The sequence below is a fragment of the Prionailurus viverrinus genome, chromosome D1, assembly GCF_022837055.1.
Source record: "Prionailurus viverrinus isolate Anna chromosome D1, UM_Priviv_1.0, whole genome shotgun sequence".
Classification (NCBI taxonomy): Eukaryota; Metazoa; Chordata; class Mammalia; order Carnivora; family Felidae; genus Prionailurus; species Prionailurus viverrinus.
Window position 1 is genome coordinate 101712628 of NC_062570.1, and position 13673 is coordinate 101726300.

The window sequence follows — 13673 nt, forward strand, 5'->3', positions numbered from 1 at the left end:
GACATATGATTAATGAACAAATATTATATATAATATTATATATATTATATAATATTATATATTATATAATACTATATAATATTATATATTATATAATACTATATATTATATACAATAAGTATTATAATCTACATATATTGCAAACTAAATAAAAAATAAAACATTCAAAATCCATCACGTATACTGAAATATGTAATTAGAAACAAGCAAATCATGTACAAGATTTATATGCAGAAAGTACAAAGTAGTAATTAAAGAAATAAAAAAAATCTGAATAAATTAGAAGGCACATTGAGTTCAGAGATTAGAAGACTCAATACAGTGAAAATATCAGTTCTTTACAAACCAATCTATAGATTTAATGTAAACTTAGCAAGATTTTTGTAGTAGCAACTTTATACTGAAGTTTACATGACAGTTCAAGGACCTAGCGGAGATGAAACACATTTTGAAATGGAGCATGAGGGTCTTCTGGGTGGCTTAATCAGTTAAGAAACTAACCCTTGATTTTGGCTCAGGTCATGATCTCATGGTTAGTGAGATAGAGCCCTGCGATGAGCTTTGCCCTGGCAGCATGGAGCCTGCTTAGGATTCTCACTCCCTCCTTCTCCCCCTTCTCGCTTTTTCTGAAACTAAGTAAACATTTAAAAAATAATAATAAAATAAAGTAAAATGTAGCATAATGAGAAAGAAAACAATCCACTCCATGTTGAGATTTACTACGTAGCGACAATAATCAAGTCTGTGTGACTTTGGTGGAGATACCACCACATAAATGAATCTCACATAAATGGATAGAACTAGACCTCTATTCTGTCAACTAAACAGTTCAACTAAAATTTTATGAAGATGCAAAAGTTCAGCTAAAATTTTATAAAGATGCAACGGTAGCTCAAAAAAAGTGAATAGCCTTAAAAAAATAGTGGTGCTGTATTTGGGAATACAGAGGCAAAAAATAAACAAATAATGTTAACTTAAACCTTATACAAAAATTTAACAACAAAATGAATAGCAAGTTAGATGGAAAATGGCAAACTATAAAACGTTTAGATAAAAACGTAGGGGAAAACCTGTATCCGGGACCTCAGGCCAGTGGAGAGCTTATAGACATGACATCAAAAGCATAAACTATAAAGACAGTAAACCCTTGGCTTGCAAGCATAATTCTTTCTGGAAACATGCTTGTATTCCAAAGCACTTGTATATCAAAGTGGATTTCCCCATAAGAAATAATGGAAACTCAGATGACTCATTCGAGAACCCAAAAATATTCATATAAAAATGATTACCATACTGTAACATAATACAAAATAATAAAATACAAAATGTAAAGAAAAATAAACAAATTAACCTGTACTTACTTTTGAAAACCTTTGTGGCTGGTGTGAGGGAGACAAGGGAGGGGAAGGTTATTGTGCAGGATGACATTTCCTGTCACTGATGGAATCCCTGCTGTCTATTGGCTCAATGGAATCTTTTTCTTTTTGTGCAACTTTCACAATGAACCTATGCAGTGACACTTGCTTTTGCCTCCTTTTGAGGATTTCACGGAAATATGGCATTGCCCTGTCATTAAACACATGCATCGCTTGCACTGCTACAGCCTCATTCAGGTGGTGCTTTTCTACAAAATTTTGAAGCCTTTCCCACATTTTACAAGTCTCCCTAATCTCATTAGAAGCAAGGGATTCCTCCGCCTTTTTCTCCTCCTCCTCTGCAGACGAGATCTCCTCCGTAACCTCTTCTGGTTGCTCCCAATGCAGATCCATCAGTTCGCCAGTGGTCAGCTCCTGGCCATGTTCCTCCACCAGCTCCTGAATATCATCCTCATTCACCTCCAGTCCCCTGGTCTTCTCCAAGGACACAATTTCACTGACAACAGGTGGCTCTTATTCATGAGCAAGACCCCTCTAAGACATGTCCGTGAACACAATCAGGCCAGTTTTCTCCAAGTAGAACTGAGGGTTCTTGGTGGCCCCATCCCAGGCTTTTTGATGATCTTGAGGCAGTTTGCAATGTGGAAATGATTTTTCCAAAACTCTCAGAGGGTGAGGTTTGTTCCTTGGGTCACCTCAAAGCACTGCTGATATAGTGCTTTGGTATAAAGCTTTTTAAAGTTCAAAATGACCTGCTGATCCATGGGCTGGAGGATTGGAGTGGGGTTGGGAGGAAGGAACTTGACATGAATGAATCGAATTCCTCCAGGAAGACATCATCCAAGTCTGGAGAATGAGCAGGAGCATTATCCATAACCAGCAAGGCTTTGAGTAACAGATTCTTTTCTAAAAGGTATTTCTTCCCTGAAGGACTGAAGACCTCATTGATCCACTCAGCAAACAAGATGGCAATGACCCAAGCCTTGCTGTTGGACCTCTACATCACGTTTAACTGGCTCTTCTGCACCTTGAATTTCTTGAAGTTTCATGGATTCTCAGAATGATACATGAGTCGGGGGTTGACTTTGAAATCCCTGCTTGCCTTAGCACAGAGCAAGAGGGTGAGATGGTCTTCCATGGGCTTGTGACCAGGCACTGTATTTTCTTCTTCTGTAAGGTCAGTCCTCTTTGGCATCTTTTTCCCAAAAAAGCCCCATCTCATTGCAGTTAAAAACTTGCCCCGGCAGGTAACACTCAGAAACTATGAACCTGTGGAATTCAGTAGCAAACACCTCAGCTTTCTCAGCATCTGAACTGACAGCCTGTCCATGCTTCACAACAACATGGATGCCACCTCTCTAAAATTACCAAACCATCCCCTGCTTGCCTTGAAGTCTTCTTTGTTTTCTGTTGATGTGCATGGCAGTTTACTCATGAGGTTGGTGTACAAGGCCTTTGCCTTCCTGCAGATAAAGTTCTCAGTCATAGTATCACTTGCCAGTTGCTTCTTGTTCATCCAAACCAGGAACGACTTTTCTACATCTTCCAGAACACATCGACATTGCTTTAATATTCTCATGACTCTTTTTGTGGCATCTAGCCCCCTTGTTTCTTCTTTCTTCTTTAATATTGTGCAAGTGGTCAACATAGACTTCTTATAAAATCTTGTAATTTCAGCCACTCACATACCTCATTTGTACTTCTCCATGATTTTCTTCTTAACTTCCACCTTGATCTTCTCCTTCTTCTCACCACCTTTCTTTTCAACTTTTTCTGCATGGGGACTATTGTATACTCTTGCACAATTATTGACTACAGTACGGTATTTATAAACTCTTGTCATACACTGTATCTAACATAACTGTCAGTAAGGCAGCAGAGGAAAGGGTCTGCAGTCAGCCTGACCTAGAAGGAGGCAAAGCATTCCTAAGCTTACCCTTGTATGGAAAGGCAAAGAACTTCCCATAGGTTCTTTGAAGTGAGAATAAATGCACTAGAGCCAGTTGTGGGCACCTTCCAATGTTCTGAAAAATCACCAATGTTCTGCCAAACACCACGGCCTGAGATTGAACATTCAAGCATGGAAGATGATCACCCACAATCCTACAGCAAGAGATAAAGGTAGAGATAGAGAGAGAGAGAGAGAGAGACAGAGAGAGAGAGACAGGAACCATTGGCTCAATTGTGATCATGTGATGTTTGGCATCATGTACTAATTGTTATGCAAGACATCACTCATTTATCAAGTTAAAATTTATTTAAAATGTTTGCTCTTCTTGGAGAACACTCGCAGAACAGGTTACTTGAAATCCAAGGTTTTACTGTACTGGTAAACTGGACTTGATCCAAATTAAAACAACCTATAAATCTCACTCTTGGATACCCATCCCAAGGGAATGAAAATCTGTGTTCACATAATCATGTTTAAGTGAACATTTACAGATGTTTTACTCTTAATAGTTGAAAACTGGAAAGAACTCAAATGCCTTTCAGTGAATGAATGATTAAATTAATCAATACTGTGCAATACTGCTCAGTACCAAGAAAGGAACAAATGATTTATATACACAAAATACAAGTGAATCTCAAGAGAATTCTGGTGAGCTAAAAAAATTCAATCTAAAAAGATTAAAAATGGTAGGGGCACCTGGGGGTCTCAGTTTGTTGAGCATCCAACTTTGGCTCAGGTCATGATCTCACGGTTGGTGGGTTCGAGCACTGCCTCCAGCTTGCTGCTGTCAGCTCAGAGCCTGCCTTGGATCCTCTGCCCCCTCTTTTTCTGCCCCCCTCACCTATTCTCTCTCTCTCTCTCTCTCAAAAATGAATGAACATTTTTTTACAAAATTACAAATGGATTTTTTTTTATTTTAGAGAAGGAGCATGAGACTGTGCATGAGTGGGAGAGGGGCAGAGGGAGAGAGAGAATCTTAAAGCAAACTTCACGCCCAGGGCAGAGCCCCACGCAGGGCTCCCTCCCATGACCCAAAGATCATGACCTGAGCCAGAATCAAGAATGGAACCCTTAACAGATTGAGACTCTCAGGCACCCCACAAATGGTATATTATTTATAAAACATTTTTATAAAAGATAAAAATATAATGATGGAAAAGAGATCATTGATTACCAGGAATTAATAACAGTGGCAGAAGTGGAGGTGGGAGGTGTCACTATAAAGGGACAGCTGAATGGACTTTTGTGGCAAGGGAATAGATCTATTTAGGGTTGAGGGTTAACAGAATGGAATCACTGAAATGGTGCAATATGCAGTAAAAGGAAAAAAAGCAAAAATACAAGAGAACGATGAACAGACAGTTGGAAATTTGCAATAAAGTGAGGAATAACAGTAACTAATTTCTGTCCCTTCAGGAAAAGTAAAAACAATAAGAGCCACCAATCAAAGAAGCAGCATCTCATATTTGCATAACGTATTCTTTTGATACCCTAAAAACTTAAAAATAAGGTCATAGGACAGTGTGTAAACACTTCTCCGCTGCGCTATTCATTTCAAGAGACCATTGTGAAAATGCAGATTCCTGTTGGGATGCCCTATAGATATGATATTTTAATCAAGAGTCCCATGCATACAAATGGAAAGTAACCAAGAGTAAAAAAATGGAAGGAAGGAAGGAAGGAAGGAAGGGAGGAAGGGAGGGAGGGAGGAAGGAAGGAAGGAAGGAAGGAAGGAAGGAGAGAGGGAGGAAGGAAGGAAGGAAGGAAGGAGGGAGGGAAGAAGGAAGGGAGGGAGGGAGGGAGGGAGGAAGGAGGGAGGGAGGGAGGGAGGGAGGGAGGGAGGAAGGAAGGAAGGAAGGAGGGAGGGAGGGAGAGAGGGAGAGAGGAAGGAAGGAATTCAGAAAGGAAGTCAAAAAGAAAGAAAAGAGAGAGAGAGAAAAGACAATAAATACACATTTTCTCTGATAATTAAAGGACAACCTCCAGACATTTTGTCATGCTCACAAATACTTTTGGGATAATCTCCTCAGGGAGAGTCTCAAAAGCTGAAAAAAAAGCCATAAATTGCTCTCAATATGCCATGTAAGAAACACAGGAGGGAGTCAAGACAGAGGCTTCATTCCAGGTAAAATGATAGAAGATTTCATGGGGCATCTTATGTTACCAACACCAACAATGATCAAGTGACATAGGAAAAGTTCGGCTTTAATTCAATAGCAAAGCTGTAGCAACAAGTTGCCATTTATGTTTTAGTATTTTTTGTTTGGTTGGGGCGATTTTGTTTTGTTCTGTTTTTGTTTTTGCTTTTATTACTCCATAATGCCTAAGCAGGAATAGGATGCCTACCCTTTTCTCTTCCTACTGTGCAAGTATTTTTACCCGGATCGACAAACTATTCATGGAAACATCACGCTATTGCTTACAAAATATTCATTTTACAGAATTAATTATATCTCCAATGCAGACCAAAACAGAGATCAAGTGAAGCGTAACTAAAGAGATACTCGTTTTTAAAACTTGGCCAAATTAAGAGGCCGCAGGTGCTCCGTCTTTCGTTTTGAGGTCCTTCAAACTCTTATTTAGTGACCCCAGGCTCTTTTTTGTGACCCTTTCCATGTAACTTAAGATTTAGTGATTATTTAAATAAAAATATAAATATGATTCTTTCCAGATCTCTTGATGAGACAGGAAAGGGAGAGAGGGTATTCTACCTCATGCTGACATGTGAAAAGCATTATTTGGAGACTTGCAGACTTTCAGGTACCCCGTTTTATGGCAATGATATGGTGTTCAGCATGTGCTTCAATGTGAGTGGAATTTAATGGGAAGCAGATATAATTATCTCAAAGAATACAGTTTAAAAAAAATAACAATTGGTATTCAACAAAAATGTTACACTGTGAACAATTTGGTCCTTTCCCTAGAACTCTAAAACTTAGGGAAAAACAAAACAAAATAAAACAAAACGTGTTGATCTTTCCTTACCTTAGAGAAAACTTGGAACATACCAAGTATGCTTTTTCTTAGTCTTTCATATTTTTAAAACGAAACAAAACAAATAAAAGTTAAGATTGACACCACTCCTTATTGAATTTGCAGAAGATATTTTTCTAAAATTACTATCGACTGATACATGCTTCCGTCTTTATGATGGAAGAAAGGTGTATGCATCAAGGCAAGGCAGGTTATCAGGATGTCACAATATTAGCAGCAATATTTTAAATGAGTTAAGCACAAATTTTATGTACCCATTTTTATTTAATGTTTTATTTACACTTGTATGTTTTTATTTTCTTATAGATCAGTCAGAGACTGCTGTTAAGTATGTAATATAACTACATTATAATGTATCGATTATGTCACAATGTATGTTTCATTATATCTAGTATCATTTCTATTTTTTTTTCTTTTTTTTTTTTTAATTTTTTTTTTCAACGTTTATTTTTTATTTTTGGGACAGAGAGAGACAGAGCATGAACGGGGGAGGGGCAGAGAGAGAGGGAGACACAGAATCGGAAACAGGCTCCAGGCTCGGAGCCATCAGCCCAGAGCCTGACGCGGGGCTCGAACTCACGGACCGTGAGATCATGACCTGGCTGAAGTCGGACGCTTAACCGACTGCGCCACCCAGGCGCCCCTCTATTTTTTTTTTCTTAAGGAAGTATTCATACTGGCAATATTTTAAATTTAATACTTCTCTTGCCTTAATCTGCCATCCCCTTCTTACTGTTATATTCCTAATCTGTATATTGTTAGGGATATTTAGTTACATTTTTACTTGGTTAAAACGTATATCTGTGTTTTGTGTTATATTATAGTTTGGAGAAGTTCCTGTGGCCTTAAGGTCTAGAAGAACTTAAAGGAAGATCATAGAATCCATGTATATCTCATCTTTAGTGCATTTAATTCACCTCCATGGGAACTTTAAACAGTTTTTTAAAGTACAGTGTCTCTTTATCCAAAGGGAGTTTTTTTTATGAATCTTTATTATATGAAAACAATGCCCACGGCTGCTCATTCTCCCAATGGGCCCAGATTTCCTCATCTCTTTGGGTTCTCGCATGATGAAGTGTATTTGATTTGTCACGTGCATGTTAGTACATGACTATAATTGACATGAAAATGTTCCTTGGGGAAGATTACTTTTTTTAAGAAAATTTATATCAAAAGAAACTTATTTGTATATTTTGTCAAAACAGTTTAGGAAATTAGAAGACAAGTAATTAAAAGAATAGCACCTTGACTGTCCAATGTAGTTATGGAGAAAGGGCTCAGGGTAGGACCTGCATTAAGCTGCATTTGATCATACTTGACCTATTCTGCACCTGTTCATCCTCATAGCATGGACAAAGAAGATATTTCATAGTCCAGAAGAGTTTGCATACAAATATGTGATGAGACCTTCTTTGAGCTAAGTTAGTGCTACCATTTAAAAAAAAAAAAAGAAAAAAAAACTGGGGCATCTGGGTGGCTCAGTTGGTTAAGTGTCCAACTGTTGATCTTGGCTCAGGTCATGATCTCATAGTTCATGAGTTCGAGCCCCACACAGAGTTCTAGTCCGATGACATGAAGCTTCCTTGGCATTCTGTCTCTTCTTCTCCCTGTCCCTCCTCTATCTCTTCCTGTCTCAAAATAAATAAATAAACTTAAAAAAATAATACAAGCAAACAAACACTATGTACATGATTTTCAAGTAGCATCGGCACAGTGAATCATTCAATTTTCATTTATCCCTCTCAAGAGCCCTACGCAAGGAAGTATTGTTTTGTATATGAGAATAAAGAGTTTTAGCTAAGTTAGATTACTGGCCCAGAGTAACCCTCATATATGCCATTAGTGGAGGTATAACAGACCTTATCTATATAAATCTACCTCTATATTTATGCCATAAAGACAAATAATTCTCAGCTGTAATCCATTATAGTTTTTTTTTAATTTATACGCGTGCCCACACACACAGTGCCAATTGTGACAACCGTGTCAGCCTGTATCACCTGTAGGTGTAAAGGATTTTGTGGGAATATGTATCGAAGCAGTGGGTTCTGTATATTTTTGAGAATTGGGGATTTAAAATTTTTATTGTATTTATTATATAATTGTATAATATAATTGATTATATATTGACGTGTATATTAAGTTATAGTATTAACTACGATTTATAAATGCTGCTGTGTAATTGCAATTATATCAACGACTAATTGAAAACTTCAAAACATTGTACCGTATGGTTTCTATGTGTTACAGTCAAATTTTTAACATAGTTTTTATTTAAAAAAATTTTCCTGTGTGTACCTATGTCTATATCTATATTTATATATGTATATGTTTTTGTATCTACCTATGTATCTATTTTTCTCTCTCTTATTTATCTACTTATCTATCTATACCATCCTGGTCTCTCAAACTTGGCATTATTGCTATTTCTAACTGAACATTGAATATTGCAGGCTGTTTAAAAACAAAACTGACCTCTAATCATCACAAGCCCATAGAGCCCCACCTTCCAGTTGTGACAACCAAAATGTCTTCTAGATATCGATAAAATGACATTCGGTTACAATAAAATTGCCTCCAGTTGAGGACCACTGACTGTCTATGTTTATGTTATACTAGCCTTGGGGTAAATGGCTGCATTTTCAAATATCTGAAATTGGAAAGTTTGGATGTATTTTATTTACATGAGTTTTGCATACTAAAATTCACCCAGGTGATAGTACATGAAATCTACTGACTATGCTGATATCTCTATCCAGAATAGGTTTCCTGGTAAGTCTGCACATGGAAACACATAATCTAACAATGCTCAATGAATTCATTCTCATGGGAATCACAGACCGTCCTGAGCTGCAGGCTCCATTATTTGGGCTCTTCCTCATCATCTATATGATCTCAGTGGTGGGCAACCTGGGCATGATCATCCTCACCCAGATGGACTCCAGGCTACAAACACCCATGTACTTCTTCCTTGGACACCTGGCTCTCACTGATCTGGGTTATTCAACAACTGTAGGACCCAAAATGCTAGTCAATTTTGTTGTGGATCAAAATACAATCTCCTATTATTTTTGTGCTATACAGCTCGCTTTCTTTCTTGTTTTCATTGTTAGTGAACTTTTTATTCTAACAGCAATGTCCTACGACCGCTATGTGGCCATCTGTCACCCTCTGCTCTATCCAGTCATCATGTCACAAAGGGTGTGTCAGGTGCTGGTGGCCATCCTCTATCTCTACAGCACATTTGTGTCTCTTATAGTCACCATAAAGATTTTTAGTTCGTCCTTCTGTGGCTACAATGTCATTAGTCATTTCTACTGTGACAGTCTCCCCTTGATATCTTTGCTTTGCTCAAATACACACGAAACTGAAATGATTATTCTGATTTTAGCCGGTTTTGATTTGATTTCATCCCTTTTGATAGTTATTGTGTCTTACCTCCTGATCCTCGTAGCCATCGTCAGGATGAACTCAGCTGAGGGTAGGCACAAGGCCTTCTCCACCTGCGGGTCCCACCTGACAGTGGCCACAGTGTTCTATGGGACTCTGATATTTATGTATGTGCAACCTGAGTCCAGTCATTCCTTTGACACTGATAAAGTGGCGTCCATATTTTACACCCTTGTTATCCCCATGTTGAATCCCTTGATCTATAGCTTGAGGAACAAGGATGTAAAATATGCAGGACAAAGGATGTGGAAAAAAATATGTAATTTTTTTTCTTAAAATGCACTGTCTAACATGATTCCTATAAACCAGCTTATGGACTTTAAATTTTTCTCTCTGTGCCTCCAAAGAAAAGATGAAACACAAATGCGTTCAACATATTTGAAGACAGTTTATAGATTGTCTTATGTATGCTAGGCACGTCTGACTGTTGTAAATTGATTTGTGAACAAAATAGTAAAAAATATCGCCTTCCTTCCAAGAGAAAGGTGGATTGTGTATGTAAATCAAGTAAATATTATAGTACAGTAGAATGTGTTAGATGGATATACACACAGACACATAAACACAAAACTGTCAAGTATTTCTGTGTCTTTCTCACCTATATACTGTAAAAATGCAGTGCCTATGTATGTGTGTGTGTGTGTGTGTGTGTGTGTGTGTGTGTGTAAGTCCTTTCCTTCTGTGTTAGCCTTCAAACTCTTCCCTGGTATGTTTTGGAATTATTTTAATACTGGTTGTTTCTGTGATATCTGATGATTTGAAGTATTGGGTCACAGTAGTGTGCTCAAACACCTTTATTACAAGCATTGAGATTCCCCTTTCTTCTCCTCAATTTATGAGTCTATTGGCTGAACATACTTGGTAATCCAGCAATCTGAGTGGCCCCTGGTTTGTCTCACAAAGCCCCTTTGGTTGATATCTGAGGATATTCAAATTAAGATAAAGTTTTGAGGGCTCCCTGGTTTGTGCTTTTTCCCTCAACTGGTTGTTCTTAGTAATCTGGCTTGCTGGTTTAGTATATTATAATATTTCCTTGTCTTTTTTAAGAAAAGTAATTATCCATGTTTAAAAAATATGTTCCACTTGTTTTTGTATCCTTGAGTAAGAGGACTATTCTACAATGAATTAATCGTATTGCTTCTCTTTTCTTGGATTGATGTTTCCCAAAATTTATCAATACTTTTCATGCACCATATGTTAATGGACTATCACCATTTACCTGCACTGATTGATTCTCTTACATGTGGGAAGCAAAGGGAAGTGAACAATCCTGTTTTTGCACTCTGTCGTACTTCTTTTTTTTTTAATGTTTATTTATTTTTGACAGAGAGAGAGAGACAAAGCATGAGCAGGGGAGGGTCAGAGAGAGAGGGAGACACAGAATCGGAAGCAGGCTCCAGGTTCGGAGCTGTCAGCACAGAGCCCGACGCAGGGCTCGAACTCACAGACTGTGAGATCATGACCTGAGCTGAAGTCGGCTGCTTAACCAACTGAGCCACCCAGGCGCCCCAAACTCTGTCATACTTCTAAGGTGAATGAGGATGGATACATGGCAAGGACACACAGACCTTGCCTCTCATGCATAGGTAATCTATGTCACTCCACACTTTCCCATGTGCTTATTTTTAATTTCCCCTTTGCTTACCTTTATTCTTCTTAATACTTCTGGGATTTTACTGAACTTAGGAGTTAATGATAGTTGCTTTGGTCACCATGATGCAATTAAGTCTCTGTTTAGCCAATGGACATTGAATAAATTCGTTGGAATAAAATTTAAGAAGTGCATGATGATGGCACTTGCTGTGATGAGTGTTGGGTGTTATATGTAAGTGATGAATCACTAAATTCTACTCCTGCAACCAATATTACCCTATATATTAAGTAGCTAGGATTTTAATAAAAACTTGAAACGAAATCTTTAAAAAGTAAAAAAAAAAGGAAAAGTACATAATGCAAAGCAATCAAGATGCCTTCCATAAATATATGGGTAAGTAATCCATGACACATGCAGACAATGGAATATTATTCAGCACTAAAAAGAAATGATCTATCAAGTCACAGAAAGATATGGTGCAACCATAAATGACTGTTGCTAAGTAAAAGAAGCCAATCTGAAAACACTACTTACAGTATGATTCCAGCTCTACGACACTCTGAAAAAAGGCATAACTATGGAGACAGTGCAAAGATCAGTGGTTGCCAGGAGTTAGGGAAGAAGAAGGGATTAATAGAGGAAGAGAGAAAAAAATTAGGGCAGTAAAACTATTTTGTATGAAAGTATAATGGCGGATACGAGATGTTATATATTTGTCCGAAGCAATAGAAAAGTACAACCCCAAGGATGATTTGTAATATAAATGATAGAGTTTCAGTGAAAACGACGTATCAGTGTAGGTTCATCAAATGTAACAACCTACAACAAATGTACCTCTCTACAGGGGAATGTGGATAATGGGACTTGGGGAGACTATGCATTTGTTGGGACAGGGAATATGTGAGAAATCTCTGTACCCTCTTAAGTTTACACTAAACCTAAAACTTCTCGTAAAAAATAAAGTCTCAAAATAGAAAAAAACTATATTACATAATACAGTATCATGTGAGGATCAATTTTATCAAACTGTTGATGTCCTTAAAAGGAATCTTTGTGATGGTCATAAAGACTAGTAGGTATTATCTCATCTTTGGGTACTGTATGACAGGCATTCTTCGCGTCTTGGATTTTGTCCTCACAACAGCTCTGTGAGATAGATTGTATTAGAATTTTTATTTTTTAATTTATAAAGTGGTGATTCAGAGGGGTTAAGTAAGCTCTCAGAGTACACAACTCATTAGGTGTTAGAACCAGGCTTCAAAGCTGGGTGGTCTAGTTAATTACTAAGGCTTCATGCCCTTAAGACGTACCCTTTATTGTCTCTTAATGTCATTTTTATGCTTCACTGATGTCATCCCAGAGATGACAGAAAGTAAAATTTCCCGTAAGCTGATGTCAGATTAGAAAAAGGAGAAATAGCAGAGAGATTCATAAAATAATGGAAGCCACGTCTGCACAGAAAAAGAATTCAAGAACGATAAAATCAGTTAATTACAAATAAATGAACTGACTCACAGTAATTAATTAATTAATCAGGCATTTGGGTTTTTTTAAATGTTTATTCATTTTGAGAGAGAGAGAGTGAGAGAGAGACAGAGGGGGGAGGGGCAGAGAGAGGGGAAGTAAAAGAATCCCAATAGGCTCCACTGTCAGGCCCAGACCCCAATACAGGAGTCAATGTCACAAAACCGTGAGATTATGACCTGAGCCAAAATCAAGAGTTGGATGTTTAACTGATTGAGCCATCCAGTTGCTCCTAATCAGGCATCTCGTAAGGGTGATTTTGCTCACACAGCCATAACAAAGTGAATGCAGGACAAAGCCTGAGCAAATCTCTAATAAATTGAAAGAGGGCAAGAATTAGCATTAAGTTATCAGAAACATCCTGAAAAGAAATAAACAAGGAGGTTTATATTTTTATATTTATGTTCAAAGTTTGACTCCTTTTGAGAAATAAAAGGTAAGGAGAAGCAGAATTACAAAAAAAAAAAAAAGCCAAATGTCATTGTTAGTGATTTGTAGTAGGAATTCTGCCAGGGACACTATAAGAGATAGATACTTTTTCCAAAAAAAAAAAAAAGTTGGGGGGGGTGGAGGAGGCCTGTAAGGGGACTATTTATTCTCAATCATCTTCTACTCCTTAGGCTTTGCTGAAATTTTATCCAAGCTTCACTCATTTGGAAAATTAACATAAGGACAAGAGAATATATTGACTCTGATGTTGTTGTGCAACAGAGCTAGTGAAAAGCCATGAAGTTCAACAGTCCATCACTTTTTTTTTAAATGAAAAACATGGCCCTCTTTCTTG

General features: G+C 37.6%; 2 protein-coding genes across 2 annotated transcripts in view; both read left to right on the forward strand.

Moving 5' to 3' along the window:
* LOC125146859 (olfactory receptor 8K1-like) overlaps window positions 1-13673 on the forward strand; it is a 56180-nt gene that overhangs the window by 13944 nt on the left and 28563 nt on the right. The gene's annotated exons all lie outside the window — the stretch shown is intronic.
* On the forward strand, window positions 9106-10047 carry LOC125146860 (olfactory receptor 8K3-like). Its single transcript, XM_047823761.1, has one exon. The coding sequence runs from the start codon at window positions 9106-9108 to the stop codon at window positions 10045-10047; it is 942 nt and encodes a 313-aa protein (XP_047679717.1).

What these genes read in the sequence shown, in the direction of transcription:
- LOC125146860 (XM_047823761.1), top strand. Translation starts at nt 9,106, where the DNA reads ATGGAAACACATAATCTAACAATGCTCAATGAATTCATTCTCATGGGA.